The sequence below is a fragment of the Aythya ferina genome, assembly GCF_964211825.1.
Source record: "Aythya ferina genome assembly, chromosome: 2".
NCBI lineage: Eukaryota > Metazoa > Chordata > Aves > Anseriformes > Anatidae > Aythya > Aythya ferina.
This window is the reverse complement of record NC_140297.1, coordinates 43274167-43294775: the sequence shown is the minus strand read 5'-3', so window position 1 is coordinate 43294775 and position 20609 is coordinate 43274167. Positions and strand designations below refer to the sequence as shown.

Below are 20609 nucleotides of genomic sequence, written 5' to 3'. Positions count from 1 at the left end.
ATTATTGATTTACTGCAAGTGTGGTTTTCTCTAGTAAAGGCTGAAGGCTGTTTGCAAACTGCCACCTGAAGCGGATGCATAAGGAGGAAATTTAGATAATTGCATTCTGCTTCCATTGGAGTCTGCGGCAATTTTGAAATGATTTTCAGGAGGAGAGGAATGGGCCTGGTGACTGCGAGTCCCTGCTGCCAGGAGCTGGAAGAGCTCATCAGCTTTACTTTGCATAGGTGCTTGGGGAACTGGGAGCTGTTGGAAAAAAACATTGCAGATATAAGTTGCCAGTATTAACACTAGTTTTTATAGACACTTTCTGACTTTGTAGTACTTGCTGGGCTAGCAAGATTAGAGTCAGCTATACTACTAAAAGCTGTTCGCATGAGATTCCCAGCCAATTTTTGCCGACAGAACAGGCAGTCCCACAGATTTTCTCATACTTTCTGTCTTTTCTGGGGGGCAGAAATTCTACAGACATTTTAGTTAAGTGGTGTCAGCACTTTTGATCCCATGTATTTATGGCTGTACAAATAATGGATTTTATTATTTTTTGGTTTGGCCACTGAATCAAGAAACTGAATAGAATTCTTGGTTTTAGTTGACCAGAAATAATTTTTGTTTTCAGATGAACTAAGATGAATCAGTCTGCTTGGTTTCAGTTTCCTTATTCCTCTTCTACTCCCTGCAATAAAAAATGGGTCAATTTCCAACTGAATTTAAGTTTTAATTGAAAACATTGTTTTGAAACAACTATTCAAAATAATTTTATTTTATTTTAAACTTTTCTGGTTTCTGTATTTTTCTGACGAATGCTATTTTTTCATTTGTGCTAGTTTTCAAATTGACAATCTTTCTTCCTTCAAGCAATATATTTTTGCAAATTCATTGCTTAGTGGATTTGTTTTTAGTCAGCACTGTTACCAATTTGTAACTTATTCCCGTTGGCTTAGCATGTAAATAAGGAAAATACAAAATTTACAAAATGTTGCCCACAGTTTGGAAAACCTGTTGTGGTTGTATGTTAACATCTGATACGACTAGACTAATACAGCCAGAGTCTTTGAGAATTACAACAGTGCTGGTAGCGTTTGGGTAACAGAGGTATAGTGTTAGAGGTACGGAAAATCGTTTGTGATGGGACAGTTTGAAAATACTGAATTAGGTCTAAAAAGAGATTCATTACAGGTAACGGAAGGCTTTGAGAAAGAAATTCATACCCAAGGTAGGACAACCTTCCATTATCAGCAAGCTATTCTGTAGAGGTCCAACCTGAGTTTCCCTTACAGTGAGTGAAATCAAAAGTGTTATACTGTGACATGAGTAATGGGGCAGGAATATCACCTATTCAACAGAGCTGCTCTGGAGATTTCACTTTATGCAATAAATCCATGTGCTAGGAAATCATCACATCTTAAGAGCCGTGTTTACATAGCATGGCCACTTTGAGAATGGTTTTGGAGGTCTTGCTGTCTGGTAGGAGAACAAATGATCTCAAATAGGTGTTCCATCAAGTCCTCTGAAAGGATTTTAAGAATCCAGACTTGGGAGCTAGCTCTTGGAGACACTAGGCGTATGCTTTTCCTGCCGAGAAAGTGCTCAGCTTTGTTGATGAATCAGTCCTTGATAGCTGCTGAAGCATGTTATGTGGTCACGGCCTGAGCTTGGTGGAAATTCCTCAAGTGTTAGAGAGAGCTACATTAATTACCACTGAGGAGTCAATCGTGGGAAACACAGTGGTTTTTAAGGTACTGGCCTGTAGCACGATTGTGCAGAACCACTCTTCTCAAGGATACTTAAGATATGGAGAGGGAAATGTGATACTTTCCTGGTCCTCCTGGTGCATGTCGATACTACAGCTGCAGTGTCCATGCTGGCCCTTTCTACTTACCACATAGATCTATGCCTGTTTATGCGCTGGGAAGGAACATTGTCATCTTCCACATGAATGTATATAAGGGTCAGTTACAGATTGGGCTCTTGACAAAAACAGCTTAAATTTTAGGCTAAAATTTTCTGTTGTTTCTAGTGTGGCTGAGTGCTGGCAGGGAGTAGGAGGAGAGGCCATCGCCCAGGTAAATGGAGAAGGGTTTAACTACATATGTCATTGCTGCTCTAATTTTTAAAACCTCTGCTATTAAAAGTAAGGGAAGAATCCAGGTGGCATGAGATGTTACAGCCCCTCTGTTACAGCATGGGGAGAACATGATGTACAGATCAATCCTCAGGCAAAGCCATTCCCTGGGCCTCCAGTTGTGTGCCATGTGTGCAGCTCTGCTGGAGGAGGGCCTTACACTCACTGCACTCCCTCCCTGCCTTCCTACTGAGTCTGATACCTAATACACTGCTGAACTGAGCTTTTAAAATAATAATCTCCAGGGTGGGCTGGCAGGGGAGGGCAATGGTGAGAAGGCAGTGGTGAGGAGAGGGAAAGAGAGAAAAGAATTTAGGTTTTAGGATACATTACACTTAGAATTCTGAGACTGTTCCACATATAGGCAACATAAAGAATTAGGTTTACAATATATATAGTAAGTTCCATAGTAAAATAATTGGACTGTTGAAGCAATCTTGCTCTCAATAAATTGCTTTCCTAGGAACTTATCCTGACTGGGGCTGTGCAGCTCTTTCTGATATTTGAACATCCTCTGTTCTCATTGACTTCAGTGGGAATTGAACTCATTGAACTCCTCACTAGGTAATTAGTTCCTTATAGGGCTGATTTTTCTGCTTCAAATCAGCAGTTGCCTTAACTTTCAGTTAGCAGTCATACCCAGTGCTCCTCAAATTCATGCCTTAGCATCCCATGCATCATTTAATGGCTTTTTTTTTGTGAGACATGTACTCAAGCATTTGTGCAAATGTTCTGTTCCTTACTGTTTGCCGTGGATAGGATCCATAATAGTTTTGTTACACTGACTGCATCACATTAGCAAATAGAACATGCAAAATACGTGATGGAAAACCTTTCCAAAAATAATCCTGTCAAAAGCCTGCAAGACAGTTTTTAGTTTAGTTTAGGTTTGTTTTCTTTATAAGTAGGAAGTGTTTGTTTTGTCTTCAAAAAAGGAAGGATGCACTTCAAACATATTAAGAGCACAACTTCATTAGCATGGAGGACGAATGAGATAATGACTGAGATAATGAAAGAGAGATTTCCTACCTTTCCTTTCTGTGAGAAGATCTACTGAAATGCAGTATATTTACAGAACTTCTGTTGCTAAAGTTCAAATTGTGTTTGCTTTCATGGTCCCCATTTCTGCTGCTGCACATTTTGGAATGATGGATTGTGGAGCATTGGGTGTTGAGATGAAGAGAATCAATAATATGATACCAAAAAAAAACACGGAATAATTCTTGATAGAACATCAATAAAGGCTAAAAGTTGCCATAGGGATTAAAATCTTAAGCTTAAGAAAGTATATTAAAAAGCATTCACTTCTCCCCTTGCACTTGTTCTGCTTTTGTTCCCTGAGTAGAGGTCACATGGGGGTTCTTGTCAAGGACAGGGATAGAGGTGTTTGTTTGTTTGTTTGTTTGTTTGTTTGTTTTTTCTGTATCAGTAGGTGCTCAGTATGCTATCTGCTGGTGTGATGTCTTCTGAGCACTGTCACAGCATTGTTGCAATCTCAGCCCACAGTTGGCATGAATAAAAATGGAAGAGTAGAGCTCTTAGTAGCCTTATACACTGTTGAAGGGTTTAACACAGCAAACTATGGGAGAAGTAGCAGAACATGTATCATGACAAACTTACTTAGTGTTTAAGAGAATGTGTGTTGCAGGTCCATACATTGGCATGAATAACCAAGAGTGATCCCAACCAAGAGTCTTTCCATTTGACTCCACTGCTGGCAACTTGGGCAAGAACAATTGGAGTCCAGATTTTGCCCTTGTGCTAGCACTGTACTGTACAGCATTCAATGATTTGTTGGGACACAGTTTGGAATATTTGATCTGAAATAGAGAGGACTGTTTGCCAAGAAACATACTTTTCAGGACAAAGGAGGCTGTCTCATGCAAAATAACTGCCATCTCCATCCAAGCAGAACTCCAGTGCATTTTTCTTTTTGCTTGAGTATGGACTAAATGAGGTTAGTCTGATGTGATTCTGAGCCATAGAACAACAAAACCGAGGAAATCTTGAATCATTTGCCAAGCAGACAGAAACCCAGGTGGGAGATGTTTTTCTTTCCATGGTATAGGGAACGATTTGATGAATTCTCTTTCTAAATGATGCACGTGTTGCACATATACAGTAGAATTGTGATTTTGTTGCTAGCTTTCACTAGGATCTTTATGCAGGAGGCACGCCCGGAGCTCTACATTAGATTTTATGGAAATAGGTGCTGTTGAATGTGAGTGAAGGTATCACAGTATGCCTCTAACATTTCTGCTGTAATTCTTAGTCTTCCTGTCCTCATCGTTATCTTCATGTTTCTCAAATGTTTATCAGAACTACTTTCATAACTTATTGCTCAATTTTTGCTTGCAGCATTATGCAAAAAACAAACTTCTGTTTACAGATTGCATTCTGAAAGGATATTCATTGCTCTCAGGTGTATAATTCATACTGATGTCACACTCTGGACTTTAACTAGAATGCTTACTCCATCACTCTCATAGTTTAAAAAACAAACACTAAATAAAACACGTAGCTTTGTCACAAAGATAAACCAAATTCAGAGAGGCAAATTAAGTTAGAACCATACACATTCCTCCTCTGAATTCAATATACATATTGAAAGAATGGTAATTTAGCCATCTACCACTGAGCAAATATGGAAAAGCTAGGCTGTTAGTGTTGAAAACTGTAGGTGTTTCTATCTAAGCAAACCGTATGGGAGTTGCCTACTAAAATGTGCCATGTGAAAATAAAGCTATTAAGGCAAGGCTGGCATCATCATTTTTCTTTTGCAGATCAGGTGGTAGTTTCCAGCACTAACTTTTAGAGCTGAAATCAATTAATGCAGAAACCAAGGTTAGGTCATACACGTTTTTGCTTTGTTCCAAGTTAAACCATCACAAAAGGCTGCAAAGGAGTGCACTGTTCAGAAATACATTAGTGTTATTAGTAATATATTAAAATGCAACATGTCTTTAAAATATTACTTCTGTCAAAATACTTATGGGTGTTGAATTCTGTCTTCCAAGGAACAGAGTACTTAATCCAGCAATGTATTTAAGCTTATGACTTATTTCAAGCATGAGGACACAGAAGAACTGCTCGCATGCTTAAAGTTAAGCATAAGATTAATTGGACAAGGTTAATAGCCCTGCTGGGATGAGATCAAGTGTTCAGCTATAAGGACCTGACTCTGCCAATCTTACTTATGGCTCGTCCTGCACTGAGACACCTATGAGATTTCATCCCGTTCAGTGCAAGAGCGGAGTAGCCAAATGCTACTTGCATCGTAAATCTAAGAGATGAAATCTTAACCTCCAGGATCAGGACTTCTCCCTTAATATTGCATCACTCTGACTTCTCTGGCAGCTCAAGGTTCACAGGGTTTTAATGGAGAGTGTCCTCTAGGGAGGGCTGCTTTGCAGATGTGGTGGGACAAGGGCCATGAAGTACAAGTAATCATGCTTAGCCTAGTTAGCACAAGGAGATAAACCGTACCCTTAACCGGCTGCAGCTGATGTTCTGCCTGAGTTCAAACCTTTCTAAATCTAGGGCTTAGGAACCTTAACCCAAGCTTTCCCATGTTGCAGATGAACGCTGCAAGCAGTAGTCTTTTGAGTGATTTATATCTTGCTCTGATTCCCCTCAGAGTCCCATTACCTCAGGGTTTCAGTGCACGGTCTGCCTCTAAGCCTTCAGGTTTGAGCCTTAATGTTTCTTGGGGCAGGCAACTGGAAGACAGGCAAGGAGTGCAAGACTCAGACACTTCAAAAAAGCTTCATAAAGCAAAAAAAAATTTCTGTCCAAATCTGGCGTATTTCTGAGGGTGACAATAAGCCTTTTCTGTCTCTGCTTTCAGGTTGCTCCAGTAATTAAGGAAAGAATGATGAAGAAGGGCAGCATGATGCTTGGGTACCAGCCTCACCGGGGCAAAGTCAACTTCTTCCGCCAGGTGGTGATCAGCCCACAAGTGAGTCGAGAGGACATGGACTTCTTGCTGGATGAAATTGAACTGCTTGCTAAGGACTTGTAGCTGTAGCTCTGCAGCACCAGGCACTGCTCACGTGTGATATTTATGGACAGAGAATGGCAGCAGCATCCTGGTGCTATTTTGTGAAAGGTAGTAAAAAGCTTGACATATAGGTTGGAAACTGTTGTTTAACATAGTGATGTACAGAGCTTTGCAGGTAGAATACCTCTTCACACAAAAGTATTTGCTGATGGGGGCTGAGACAGGCCAGTGCTTGCAGCACCACCGCCATTCTGGGAAGTGTTTCCTTAGGGGAACACTTCTGAAAATGGTGTCCGTGTCCCAAGGAGGGCAGCTGTTTATGGGGTGCCTGTGCACAGTGTAGCTCAAAGTGATCGCTTATATATACAGGCAATACTCCTCTTGAGTTACTGGTAGTAGTGAATTTAGCTCAATGAGCTTTAAAATGCTAGTTAGTTCTCTGTCTACTCTGTCAAAGCTGTATTTTGGTATGTGTTTAGGGGTAGAGGCCTAGTTGGTATTTACAGTAAGACTGGAAATCATAAACTTAAGGAGTTCCTCAAGGCCCCTGATTAGATGAGTTGCCCAGATTTTCCACTGTGAGCACCATCAGGCAATAGAACGAGGGCCTGGCAGGGTTGTGCAGTCACCATCCTTGGAGGTTTGCAGGGTCTGGCTGGACAAAGCCCCAAGAAGTCAATATTGACCCTGCTTTTAGCAGGTAGAACTAGATGACCTTCTAAGGTCCCTTCCAACCTAAATGATTTTGTGATTCTGTGAAGTCAAATGATTAGGCCTGGTCAGTGTTTGCCAATGTTGCCCACACAAAACATCACCAGTGCTACAGCAGTGCTGAGAATATAGGAAAGGTGTCTTAGAAATACTTAACTCTTTGGTAACAGGAGTTACCTGTAATTTCGGAACTGTTGTTCATCTTCCTCTATTTTTAAAGCATAAATATTTATTTAACAGATTTAGATGCACTTTAAAATTATTGCAGAGAAAAAAAAAAAAAAAGCATATTTACCTGAAAGATGTGTATTTTTAAGCACGGTAACTGTATGTTAAGAATGTAGCAAAAATACGTATTTGTCATTGTCTGTCTATATTTGCCTACAGATTTTAGGTGACTTGGTTTTATGTTATGAGTGTATAATTTATATTTTGGCACTGAAATTAAGGTGGCAGTGATCAGTGAAAGCCTAATTGCTTTTAGGATGGGAACTACCTAAGTATTTCTGGTCAACCTTAAGATGCAAAATGAGGTTCCAAACTTTGTCTTAATGTTAAGAATTATAGTATACTTCTGATTTGTTTTCATTCTAGCTATAAAATGATCAATTTTGTGAAGACAAAAATTTATTTCTTGGGGTGAAGTTCTTGCAGCAGATTAATGGAAATAACACTGTATTTCACACTGTAATCAACACCTACTTACCTTAGTGTTTTAATGGTTGTTCCCTATCCTGTATTCGAGGTAACACCGACCAATATGAACCTTTCTGCTATAACATTTTCTGTATTGCTGAAAGTTGTCTTTAAACACAATGCTTTTATGTTTTCAGTTCCTACATTGTACTAGGATCCAAAATTGCGTGACATTCCTACTTCCAATCTCCAGGATGATGGTATAGAAAGTTTAACAAGGTCATAATAACCAAGGAAGTCACAATATCAAAGCAGTAGGTAAGAGGAAGAATCAAATCTGCAGAACTTGACAGATGTCTTTAACAGTGTCCTGGAAGTGAATTTTCTTGTGCTACTATAGGGAGTCATTGGATTTCAAACCAAACCCCATGCTGATATTAACATGAAAATAAATGGCAGAATATGGCCCCTGGATTCTGCTCTGTAATATGTGCAGAATACTTTTTTATTACCCGTTTTTTTATTACCTATTTTATTATGTGCTTTTGGGTTTACCAGTTATCATGATTTTGGAAAGCATTTCACTAAATTCAGGGCCCATAAAGCTTATTTAGCCTCCCAGTCAGTTGCAGAGTGTGGCAAGGGGTGCTGAATGGATGCAATGACTTGGCTTTTGCTTCTTAAGGTGGATAGGACTGCTAACCCTCCTCCTTTTCTTTTTCATCCTTGAAGTGAAAGACATGATAGTGTCAGGATTTTTTGATTATGATCCAGATTCTTGGTGAGTACTTAATTTTTGATTCAGGGGAAGCTATGTCACCTTCCATCAGCGAAGAATTTGGCCTGTGGTGTTTTTTTGATGACACTACTGTCAAAAAAGTGTTGTCTCTCTTCACGTTAGTGCATTTCTCTGTGCAGATACTGTAGTGGCTGTAGTTCTTTTTTAAATGAGAGAACTTTTTCAACATTTGCAGAAAATGTGTCTCAAGCCAACATGTGGGCGGATGTCTTTGAAGGTGTAGTTTAACCTTCCAGTGTGATGTGAGTACTTCATCTGATCTCTATATATTTTCTATTGTTTCTGACCCTTTAACACATCCAACGTGCGCGATACGGCGGTCTCATTTCAGGACTAATGTAATTTTTTCATAGTTGCTTATTTAGAACTGGTATGTACAAAATGTGTATTTTGTAGCTAATCGTTTTAATAAAAAGTGAAGTAAATGATACCCATATAAATAGAGGCTGTGTTTGTCATTTGTCGATTTAAAACTGCAGGGATATATATAAAGAAGGTGCCGATGAGCTCTCCAGATGGAGAAACAGCAAGCTGCATGCACAGCTTTAAAATGTGAAATCTAGTTTAACCCTGCTTCAGGATGTGGTTTATCTGTGTGTTGTGCCCATATCATCTTTAATAAACATCTTGGATGAAAATGTGTCACAATTTATCTTGCTCTTGCTTTCAAATGCAGAACTTAAATTATTTTTGCAGAAATAGCTGCCTTTTTTAGTATTATTATTCTTTTTTTCTTTTCTATTTAACTATATGGGATTGGCTAATGAGTTCCCAACTCTTAGTTACAAGAAGTGCCATTTCTCAGCATACTATGCCGAGTTCTGAAAGTAGTGAAGTGCAGCTATAAATCAGCGTAGAAACCAATCCACTGGCAGATTCACTGTTTTTAATTTCTTGCGTCTACTTTTAATAATCTTTTTTCAATATGGAGCTTTAGGAAGAGAGGAAATATTTAGACAGAAGGGATGCTGAGGTAGTTTTTGCTATCAGTTCTGTGGATGCATCTTGTGAGAACTTTGGGCATTTTGTGTTGGATCCGGTGTGCAAAATCACATACACAAATCATCATGCCTAAAGCAAGCTGTCCTGGTCTCAGGGCTTCGAGTACGATTTTCTGTGATAGATTAATACTAATCAGTAGAGTCTGGTTATGTATGATTTTAGTTCCTCTGTCTCTGACTGATTTAAAGGGAAACCATTGCTGGATTGGGCCCTGAGTTTTATCACTGGGATCTTTCATTTCAATACCAGCAGTTTGGCACTCACAACATCTCAGTTTATCTAGTCAAGGCTCATGCCTGAAGATTCAGATTTATCTTTGTTTCTGTAAGACTGAATTGAGATGTATTTTCATTTGTATCATTCTATGATGCATTAAGATGCTCTTCAAATATCATTTGACCCTTAAAGGACAAGAAATGTCCTTTCAGAAAATCCTGGTAGAACAGGAGAGTTGAGTTGCCTTCCTAGAATGCCAAGTAAGAGTGTGTAAAAGCCTGCTCTGTGTTCAAGGCTTTCTCATACACACAGATCATAGCATTAGGTCATGCTCAAATAATTTTTATTTCTAAATCCTTTGGTAGCATGATCAGACTTAAGAAATTGATACGAAATGTTAACTGCAGAGGAGGAGAACAACTCAGAAATATTAAAGACTAAGTATGCTGTCTCTTTTTATATCACGTGAGCTCTGTGAAAAGTCAATGGTACACTAAAAGTGTCATTTTAGTCCCCAGTTTTCAACAGCTCCACATCAGCAGAGCCTCTCTTCCCTGGTGGCTACTTCTGTGGGCCATCAACAGGAGAGTAAAGTGTGCTCATCCTGGAAATTGGTTGCACGTAAGGCCCACTCACGTGCCTGCCCTCCTTCTTGTGGCATAATTGGTAAATGCTGATGAGTCATTTGAGCTTATAGGCACTGTATCTCGTACAGTAACTGCTAAATATTGCTACCGTTACATACTGAAATAATGCAATTGCACACATTCATTATGTCTTAATTGCACATGCTAATTGCAGGTTAGATGCAATCAAAGCAACGCTGCCTGGCAAATGCACACTGCAAACCATGAGAAACCCTGGTGAAGGGGTTTTCTTCCTTTAAATTGAATCTAGTTTCCCACAATTACATGCTTTTGCTTCAGATGTACAATTAGATGTTATTACTCTAATTCTGTAACTACACAATAATCAACTAAAAATTACTTTGAGAAGCAAAACAAAACAAGGAAATTTGCACAGCAAGAGGTACAATAAAGAGAACGTCAAAGGTTTAAAGGCAAACCCACAAAAGGAAACAATGGTTATGGGAACAATTAACCTTTGCTAAAATCTAATTTACGTGAATGCATTGTAAAGCTGTGCTGCAGAAGCAGCACGGTGAAATAGCACCCATTACAGAATCACCAAAGAACTTGCATATACCTAAACATTGCAGCTGTCTGCCCCAAAATATCACGGTCCATCCACTGATCCTAGAGAAGTCCTTAAAGAAGGCAGCACATGTTGTAGTATACTAATGGCCTTGTGTATATCAGGGTTAAGTTTGTTTTAGAGCATTCTTAATAATAAAAGTGAAACCGAAAGGGCAATCTTGAAGAAGAAGTCCCACAGAGATGACTTTATGTCCTAGTACCTCATGTACATTTGAAAAACAAGTGGTCACATTTTTAGATTAATTAAAAAAATACAATATGGTAAAATCTTTTGTTTTATGAAAGGTAAGGCAAATAATAGAAAGTGACGGACATGGGCTGTTAATAGTCAGTCAAACACAGATGTTCTGTTTTGATGAAGTAATTTCTTCCTTGTGAGGAACTTGGAGAGCATTAATTTCTACAAAGTTATTTAAAAAATGGAAAGTATGAAGAAAACACTTGCCATGAAAGAGCAGAGGCCCATAGAAAATAACATCTGTCTTTGGGACTATGTGCTCTACATTGTCCTCTGCACAAAGCTGCTCTTCCAAGAAACTTTCACCCAGCTTGTCGTTCTGGGAAGTGAGTCCTTGAAGCTGGCAGGCACTGATACTGGAAACTACAGCTTTATCCATGCTGCTTCTTTCATTCTGGCTGATAGGGAACATTTTTTTACCCTTGCTCTGTTTCTGTACACTCTCTTGTACATTATTTTTAGAGGGATAAATATGGGATTTTTTTCACGTATTTGGCACTATAGGAAAAATGTCGGAATAGCAGAAGGGGAAAGACTGAAAGCTGAATGAAAAGCAACGTTCAGGGTGGTATCTTGGCATGGTGTTTTGCCTTCTCTGTCTCACACATGGCTTTTTCTCGATGCTCGGGTGATTGTCAGCAAGATCAGGGCTTTACTATGCATTGCACAATAGTGGAGACCAATTTGGCCTTGGGAAACTAAGATAAAGAGTGGCAGAAAGAAATGTTAGTTCTGTTTTATAGAAGAATGATGGACAAGCAAGTTAAAACTTCCATTTTTTGCCAGAACTTGCACTGCAGCTTTGGATAAATTGTTGAAGGTGTCAGTAAAAGACATAGTGCTGAGTAAAAAATAGGATATAGAGCAATAGGAACACAGAGAGACACGGTGCTAGGCTAACCAGATAGTTTCCTGGGGAAAAAATCATTTGCTGGATTGGACATTTGGGAGAACCTACGTAAGATGGGAACAAGGACAGAAAATGTGAGGTGGTTACAAATATCTAATGAGAGATGAAAATAGCTAACAAAGAGAGGAAGGCAACCACTCAAGTAATGGTATTGATTCAGGGCTAATCTAATTTCATATGGTCATCGCTGACTCTTTCAAAAAAATAAATGTACGTTCATGAAGTTTGCTGATGAAGCTAAGTTAGAAGTTTTAGAGTTTGACATTCATAGAGAAGTAGGTGATTTTCAGAGCTGGTGGTGGTGGAACATGGTCGAACAGTGCAAACTCCTCAGGGACTTGCAAAAAGCTACGAAAACATTTTGCTAAGAGGTAATGTATTAAACACTCAAGAAACAGAAAATTGTAGGGATAGATACAATGATAGCAGAAGTAATGAATGAGCTAAGCCTAAAGTGCAATACTAATAAAGTCAGACTAGAAATAAGTTAGTAAATATCAAAGCAGAAAAAAACCCTCATCTGGAACATGGCAGCAAGAAAACTCCAGCTGGGCACAGAGTTGGTGGCCATTCCTGGCCTCCAGCCCCCAGCTCTGTTATCACAAGCTGTGTGCAGTGAGGAGTGATTATATTAATTGTTTTTTTACAGCGTCAAAGAGCAGCACTGTCTAGTCTTGTGCTCCATCTACTGGTGTTTCCTCTGGTAACAAACTTTTGACATACAAAGGCTTGTCTCTTCTAAAGAACACTCTTGGACATGGCACACATGGCAGAAGTTGGAAAATATTGCTTTCCTCTAGCCAAAGTTTCCCATGTAAACACTGGATTTCAGTGGACAGCAAGGAATACACGGAAAGTGTCACTGCAAATCTGTGGTGATCCTTTCATCAAAACTACATAACAATGGGAATGTGTTTCCATGGTGTGTAACTCATGATGACACTGGTGTGCTTGGGCATCCAGGGTTTTGGCTGAGCAATAGGGAGCTCAAATGCTTTGAGACCTTCAGCCCCTCAGCTGAGCAGTGAGTCCTGACACTTGCTCTGTACCAAGACTGAAAATGGATTCAGGAGCCTGCAAGCCACATTTAAAATGCATGGCATTAGAATGATGAGTTTCCAGACTTGATTTCCTTCTGAAGCAATCAAAATATACATTTTTTTTTATTATTATTATTTTTTTTTTTATATTTTCTTTTCCATGAGGACCATCACGGTTCCATGGTTAGTTATGAAAGAGGATATCCTATACTCTTAACCTTGTATGGTTTGGAATTTCCCATAGAACAAAATTTCTGGCTTCTTGGCTGCCCTGAAATAACACCCGTGGAAACAGAGACCAAACACAGCTGTAGCTGCTGTGGCAGGGAAGGATCTCAAGATGTCATCCAGACACTATGCCCTCCATCCTGAGATAGGATCAGTGATACCAGAGAGCTAATGTCCAATTTTTGCATAGCGTGAAATTCATGATCTCAACTACTAGCCATTCTGCAGCCTTCCCATGAGGTTACCTTAATGGCTAATTCTAAATCTATATTTTCACTGTCCACCATCATTACAGACAACCACTCCTAAGACAAGACATATTGCTCCTTTTTGCAGCTTCTGTGTGTTCAAAGATTTTCTTTACAGCTCCTTAATCATCATCTTTTCTAGTTCTTATCAGCAGTCATTCTTTCCATATTTTCTCAGAGGCCACGTTTGAAAGTCTTCTGCTTACTCTGCTACCCCAAAAGCCAAAGCAGTCATCTGAAACCTTACCAGGGTTTCAGAGAGGGAAGATTGCTTTGTCTGTCTCTCAGCCACCAATGCTGTTTATACATCACAACTTGATGTTTGCCTACCTCTGTTGACTCTTGCTAGGTTTGTGATCCACTCTGACCACTAGAGCATCTTTGGCTAACTGCTCTACATAGCTTTTCCCCATTAGACAGCTGTATATTTAATTACTCCTGTGCAAGTGTCCTCACGAAAGAGGATCAGGATTTTTCAAAACATTTAGTCAAGCTATCAAGAATAATTTGACTTGTAATTCCATCCTGCATCACACTTGCAGCCTCTCATAGCACGCTAAGGCTTGCAGAATTAATAAGCATAACATTTCAGTCCATCACCTAGGCTACTATTTAAAATACTGAGTAGGGCTAGACCCAGGTCACTGTGGAACTACACTCAGAAGCTCCTAGGGATGTACATGGTAATTATTATGTCTTTCAAGAAAGCTTTGTGCCCACTCTTTACTTGAATGTAGACATTTTCCTAGTTTGCTAACAAGAATGTCAGTTGAGGCAATGTTGAAAGCCTTTCTAAGCTCCAGATGCATGATATTTACTGTTTCTTCTCCACTTATAAGGGCTACTGCCATACAGAAAGACAAAAACAAGAAGGCATGACAAGGCCATGTTGACTCCTACCCTGTCGAGTCAGACAAGTGCTCCCACTTCATGCAGCGGCCTCTGAATAGTCACAGATAAGCATGAATGGAGCTGAGATTGCTTCTGCTAATCCCTTTGGAAACCAGAGGAATTTCAGCTAGATCAGCAGGTCTGAAACAATACAACATATCCAAAAGTTTTCTGCCCTACTCTTACCCTGTGCTAGACTGAAAATTCATCTTTTGACACTAGAGAGGACTGAAATAACCACACAAGTGCCAAACAGTTTGGCCTTTTCAGCCACCCTTCTTTTTCAGTTGTGTGGTTCTTCCTGAAGGGTTTTCTTTTCTGTATTCTTATGTAAGGCTCTGTAAAAACATCCTCAGTGCTGGGTTTCTTTAGAATTGAAAGAGAAAGCCATTGCTCTGGTCCTGGAGTATTCAGCCTGGCAAGACAATCTTGTAGGAGGGGTATTTTTCTCAGATGCATGCATAAAGCATTTAAAAAAAAAAAAAAAAAGAGCTCCTATCCCTCCCTGTTTAAGAGCCCTTCCCCTCATAATTACTGTCTTAATGAAAGTGCTGCATGCAGCTTACAATGCCGATAATTTCATTTTAATTACTCCTAAAAGACAATTAACTCAGTTATTTAAAATGCAATTCATACCATAAAGTCTAGCAAAATGGAGACAGGAGCATACGCAAGTTATGCATCTGAGCATTTAACATCCTCAAGTCAGTGATTTTATCATTGCCAAGATGTGTGGCTCAAGCAAGAAACATGGTGTATGATTGTGAGAGTCACTTGCACTATGGCCTTCATATATTCCCACTGCTAATGCATTGGCAGCATGTATAGAAAGGGAGATGACCCTCCGTCCAACCCTTATTTCATGCATTTGTCTATGAAATAAACTTCCATCTCTTCTAGAAGCTGGTAGGATTGATTTTGCACATCAGGGCAAGCAGTGCAGAAAATACCAATCTGCAGACTTGCCAACCCACATGAAAATCAGGACCCAACAAGGATTGTCTAAATTCTCATCGGGAAATTGAAAGGCAAAAATTTCCTTCTATAAATTCATTGTATTTCTCTGCAGGATTTTTGAACAAAATACTGTATATCAGCAGCAACATGAAGGCATTTAAAGAAAAAACACCTTATAAGCTATCCTATGATCATTCTCTGCACATTGGTGTGAAAACCACACTGTTCATACTGAAAATCTGCCTATAATCCATAGACGTAATTTGTCAAATCATGACGTCAAACTTACTGAATTCAGCATTGTTACAGTGAAAAGAAGAGATGTTTTTAATAAGTGTCTCTTCCATGAAAGCACGTGGAACAGGAGTCATCTCACCAAGCTACAGCTGTCTTTGCTAGGGGTCCCTCATGGTTTCCTTTGCCGTCATGGAGGAAACCACAAAGGCCAGGGAAGAGCCTACCCCCTTTCAGGAGCAGATTTTGCACCAATTTTCTGATCTGGTGAAGTCAGAAGGCATCTGCTGCCTCTCTCTCAGGAGAATTTTCTTGAGAATATTTTACATTCAAAAGTGGATCTTCTGCCAAAATGTTCTTTTCTCTAGACCTAATAAAACCAAATTAGACTGGTCCCCAGATCAGGAATGAATTTTGTCTGGTTGTGTGTCATGGGTATAATAAACAGTTTATACATGAGCAAAGGCTGTGTTTAAGTATGGCTGAATCCTGTTTGGTTTACTGTGATTAACCTAAACTATTTATAAATAGATGAAGTAAGTTAATTTAAATTCTTTCTTCAATTTCCTATGACTTTGTTAAGATTATTTCCTTAAAAGCAACCATTCCAGAAATTATTTCAAGACAACCAATTTAACGAATGTTATCATTCCTACATTAAAATGAAATTTCCATATTTTTTCCCCTCGTTTAATAAGGCTTATATGTCCTTTCCAGAAGGACTCAGGCTGAACAACCTGCTTCTTAGTGGGAGATGCTCTTAATGCCTTGAAACACAGAAACATTTCACTATGCTGTTCAAAGCACTGCAAGAAAAATTTCAGTCTAATCCCCTGCAAGCTGCTCTTGCAGGCTCCTCCTCACTGGTGACTGAAGTGGTGGTGACATTGTCGTGCTGCAGAAATGCTGCCTCTGCTTGACACGTGGGGTTCAGATGAGCAAAAGGAGCCACAGCCAGAGCACATGAGTAACTCTGGAAGAAGTGTACAAGACTTAACAACTGGAAAATTAAAAGTTCTGGGATGAGATTTATGCCCTGTTCAAAATCTTTTAGCTAATTAAAGGTATGGCTGACTCTCTTCTGCTTCCAAGAACACCCTGCGGATGATGGAAAGTGAGCATCTTGGCTGAAGAGAATCGATACCCTGGCTTTAATTTCACCAAAGGAGGAAAGCTCACCTTTTCAGCAATAAGACTGCATTCAAGCATCAGTAGTAATATCATCTTTCACTTGCTAAGCACCTGTGTTATGGATAGGCTGCTCGTGAAGGCACTGCCTGTTAACCCATGTGCTGCAAGACACATGGCACCTGCTCCTTGGTGGCAGCATTGCGCAGCTTTTCTTCCTGGTGCTGAGGGCAGGAGCTCTTTGTGTTTTCTTTTATGAGAGCCTTTCTCTAAGAGCCTTTAGCTCAGTTTTGTTAGATCAAAGATGAAATGCTGTTTTTGCCATTGCAGACATTCATATACCCTGTATAAAAGGCTGTGCTCTTTCAAAAATTGTATTTTACTTTAAATGATTTTCAAATGATCGTTGCAATGATTCACTGAAACAGCCCCGAGTGGGCCTTGTATTTTCTTCACAAATGCTGAATCGACAAGTTCAGGGAGGCTTTTCTTATACGTTGCCAAATGAGGTATTCTGACTTCATATTGACACGTTTATCATTTTATTTTACTGGGTGTCATAGCATAGGCAACCTTACTAGATCAGTGCAGAAATCCTCTAAGCAGTCACATACATTTTTGGGAATTCAGTGTATAAAGATTAGTCTTTTAGTCCTAAATATTTGCAGTCACAGACAGACAGACAGACAGATGTTTATCTTAGGTCAAGTTTATCCTGTCTTCTGTTTGAGAAATAGAAAGACAGTTTTCACCTTCAAGGAAAAGCGGGAATTAGATGTAATCAATATTTTCTGTAAAATGTTTTCTACCCTTAAATGGTCTCCTGCAAGGGGAAAGCACGAAGAACCTGGTACTTTTACAAGGGAAAGCGCAGGGTTTGGGTTTTGTCAGGAGGGAGGGGATGAGGAGCTCAGCTCCTGTCCCTCCCCATCTAGCTCTGATGATACATCCTACACCCTTTACACCTCTTCAGATCACCTGAGTAAAGAAGTCCTGTAAACCCCACAAGCAACTTGCTTGTGGCTGAGGCATGGCAAAAAAAAAAAGAAAAAAAAGAAAAAAAGAAAAAAGAAAAAAAGAAAAAAAAAAAAGAAGAAACTAAAAAAAGAAACAAGAAAAAACAAACAAGAAAAAAGAAAAGGCATTTCAAAGGTCCTTGTTAAGCTGCCCTGTGTGATACAGCAAACCCAGGGTGGTGGTGCATTTTCACTCATGGCTCAGCAGGTGGGATTTGGAGTGGGTGGTGGTGGTGTTAATGCAGATGCTTCACCCCAGAGGATGCCAGGAAGAGATGGTGTGGTTGATGTGGTCATACTCTCATAGAGCAAGCACAATTTGTTGCTTCCATCAGTGCCCTGATCTGACAATGGAGGTGTCACCTGATTTCTGTGCAGAATGGTGTGTGTGGCCATGATTTTAGGCACCTGGTGAGGTGATGCTCATGGTGGGCACAGGGCTGGGAGAAAGGGGGTGCTGGGAGGGATCAGAAAAGGCTCAGGATTGTGATTGCGGTCTGGGAGGATGTGGGGAGCAGGGGGCAAGGGTAGGCAGTGAGCAGGACTTCCTGGGTGGAGGAAAAGTGAGAAGAGCATTGGCTTGTGTTTCTTCTTCCACATAAAAGCTTTGCTGCAATGCAGGAGGATGAAGGGGAGTGTTTTCACCCGAGAGAGAGTACCTCCTGAGAGACCCTGGCTAAACATGGGAAGAAATATCAGGGATATTGGCTCTACTTGGTTTCATGTGGCAGGTCACCTGAGGAACAGACATCCATTAGTGAGAATTCAATCCTGTCTACTCGAACTGTTGACTGTTTTATTTTTTTAGACTTTAGCTAGGTAAGTGCAACAATCCAAAGAGATTGGTTTGTCACCATTATAACCAAGCAGATGTTTCACAGCAGATAATTTATGAGCTGACTTTTGCCTTTGCCTCTTCATGAAGTGATTAGATGGTGCTCAAAGCATTCATTATTCAACAGATTTAAATCTATTTCCTGGGCTTGGTCCTCCCAGGAGCCTCACAATTTGGTCGTATTTCAATAAACCACTGGCTTTGTCCTCAGCTTTCTGCCCATAGGCAAGGCCTTTCAGCTGCCTGAGGTCAAAAACAGGTGAGAGCTGCCAACAATCAAGGTGCTGTGAGCCAGCAGGCCCTGGACAGCCATCACGAGACACTGGTTTCTGGCCAGCTGGATCTTGTGGGTCATGCTGTGAATCTCCCAGGAGGATACAGGTGCCTGAAGAGACACCAAGTCATGCAGTGAGGGATGTGTCTTATACCTGCTCTGTTTGCTAGAATGAGACTGGCATTTTTGGCACCTGCAGGCAAGAGCCTTCTGACCATGCACATGGTATGCACCCTCTTGCATGAATGTCAGCCAAGTAATAAGCAGCATGGATGCAGCCAAACTGTGTTTAGGAGCCACAGGCAGACTGTCTGAAGCAGACTTTGTTCCATCTTCTTTGTGGCTGGAGGGAAAAATTGCCATAAGCAGTTTTTTATTACACACATAATGTGGTAGGAAAAAAAAAAAAAAAAGCCAGGAGAAGGAGCTAGGGAGCAGGACATAATTGAGTGAGTGTTCCTAGCAGTGTTCCTTTTGGAAGCCCTTGGGTCCCAACACAGCTGGCTTGACAAGAGGACAGTACTGCAGGTGCTGGACACATGGCACAGTTTGCTTCCAGGAGCATTCAGAACAACGATGCCTTAATGCTGCTCTTTTTCCCCACCGCAAGAGCTAGGTCGTGATTTTTTTTTTTCTTCTTTTATTGTTTATGTCTTTTCCAGTAGCTATTGGAAATTGCCTGGTGGGGTGAAATCCCCGTTGCAAAGGGAGTTGTGCAAACTGGTAACACGGAGGCAGCCTGTGCCAGGGAACTCTGCCATCGCACTTCAGACCACTGCATGGGTCACTACCAAACCCAAAGGTTGCTTTCTGCAGTGCAGTTTCTTGTGTGTCTTGGTGCTAAAATTGTGATTGACATGCTAATTAAGAGCTGCTCACAGAAGGCTGTTGAATAGCATGTTTAGGACAAGAAAGGTGGGCAAAGGCCTTAACTGAAAAAAAAAAAAATTAAAGGTATATAACGAACTTTATTTTAGGGATATTGTGTACTTCATTTCAAGACTGAAAGGGCTCTGTAGTTTGCCTGCTACATTTTCTTAATATGGTTTTTATTTGTTTTTGCAACACTCTCTTGCCTTGTTATGCCAAAATGACTTTGACTTTACTCCAGCGTAAACAGGATGTCAGCGCTTGAAGCTCTTTGCACAACGCACGGCCAGCGGTGGGGACCGACAAGGGGCGGCTCCTGCCATCAGCGCACCAGCGAACACCAGGGCCCACCACAGTGACGCTGGTCGTGCCTAGGGCTTGGCAGGGCGCTGCTGGAAACCGCAGCGGTGTGGGCAGTGAGGCTTTGCCTGCCCATCGATGCTGCGAGCTGTTTTGTACCTGTGTTTGCTGAAGGATGGGATGGCTGCAGGGCACCCCACCAGGCCTTTCTGTCAGAGCAGCCATGGCAGGCCTGGTGTTGGCAGCACCTCCTGTCCCGACCGATCCCCATAGGTCCCACCACGCTGTCCTCTCTGCAGAGTGTCCTCACTGTGCAGCTTGATTTATGGTGTGGTGGCGTATATGGGGCAGGGAGGAGGTGGTGTGACGGGAGAGCTGGTGACTGCTGTCTGTGTGGGCGCACACTTAGGCAGAGCCTTCTTCTGAAAGCCCCCGTGTTGCCCATTTTAGAGTGGACTTGACCTCTGTGCTGTGTATCCTGCCTTATATCAGCTACATGTGTTGCTCTGTTTGAAGCACTGATTGTCCAGGAAGGTAGTGAAATCAAAGACACTCTAGGTTTGACAAGGTGTTGAGCAACCTAAGTGGCCTGTTTTGAGCAGGAGCAGTGAGCACCCTGCCGGCCTCAGCTGCTCTGTGATGCTGCCCACCTCATGAACGGCACCTGGGTGCCTGCTTGGGGATCCCCATATGGCCGTTCAACAGGATGTATTCAGCCCAGCGTGGCTTGTGGT

The 20609-nt window shown here is 40.8% G+C and overlaps 1 protein-coding gene and 1 long non-coding RNA gene across 2 annotated transcripts in view; both read left to right on the top strand.

The window, feature by feature from the left end:
* The window catches only part of GADL1 (glutamate decarboxylase like 1), an 83594-nt gene extending 74685 nt beyond the window's left edge, over positions 1-8909 (top strand). The window contains exon 15 of the mRNA XM_084508858.1: positions 5973-8909. Within this exon, the coding sequence (XP_084364984.1) occupies positions 5973-6146 (174 nt within the window). The 3' untranslated portion in view covers positions 6147-8909. The remainder of the gene's footprint in view (positions 1-5972) is intronic.
* The window catches only part of LOC311432298, a 660648-nt gene that overhangs the window by 81046 nt on the left and 558993 nt on the right, over positions 1-20609 (top strand). The gene's annotated exons all lie outside the window — the stretch shown is intronic.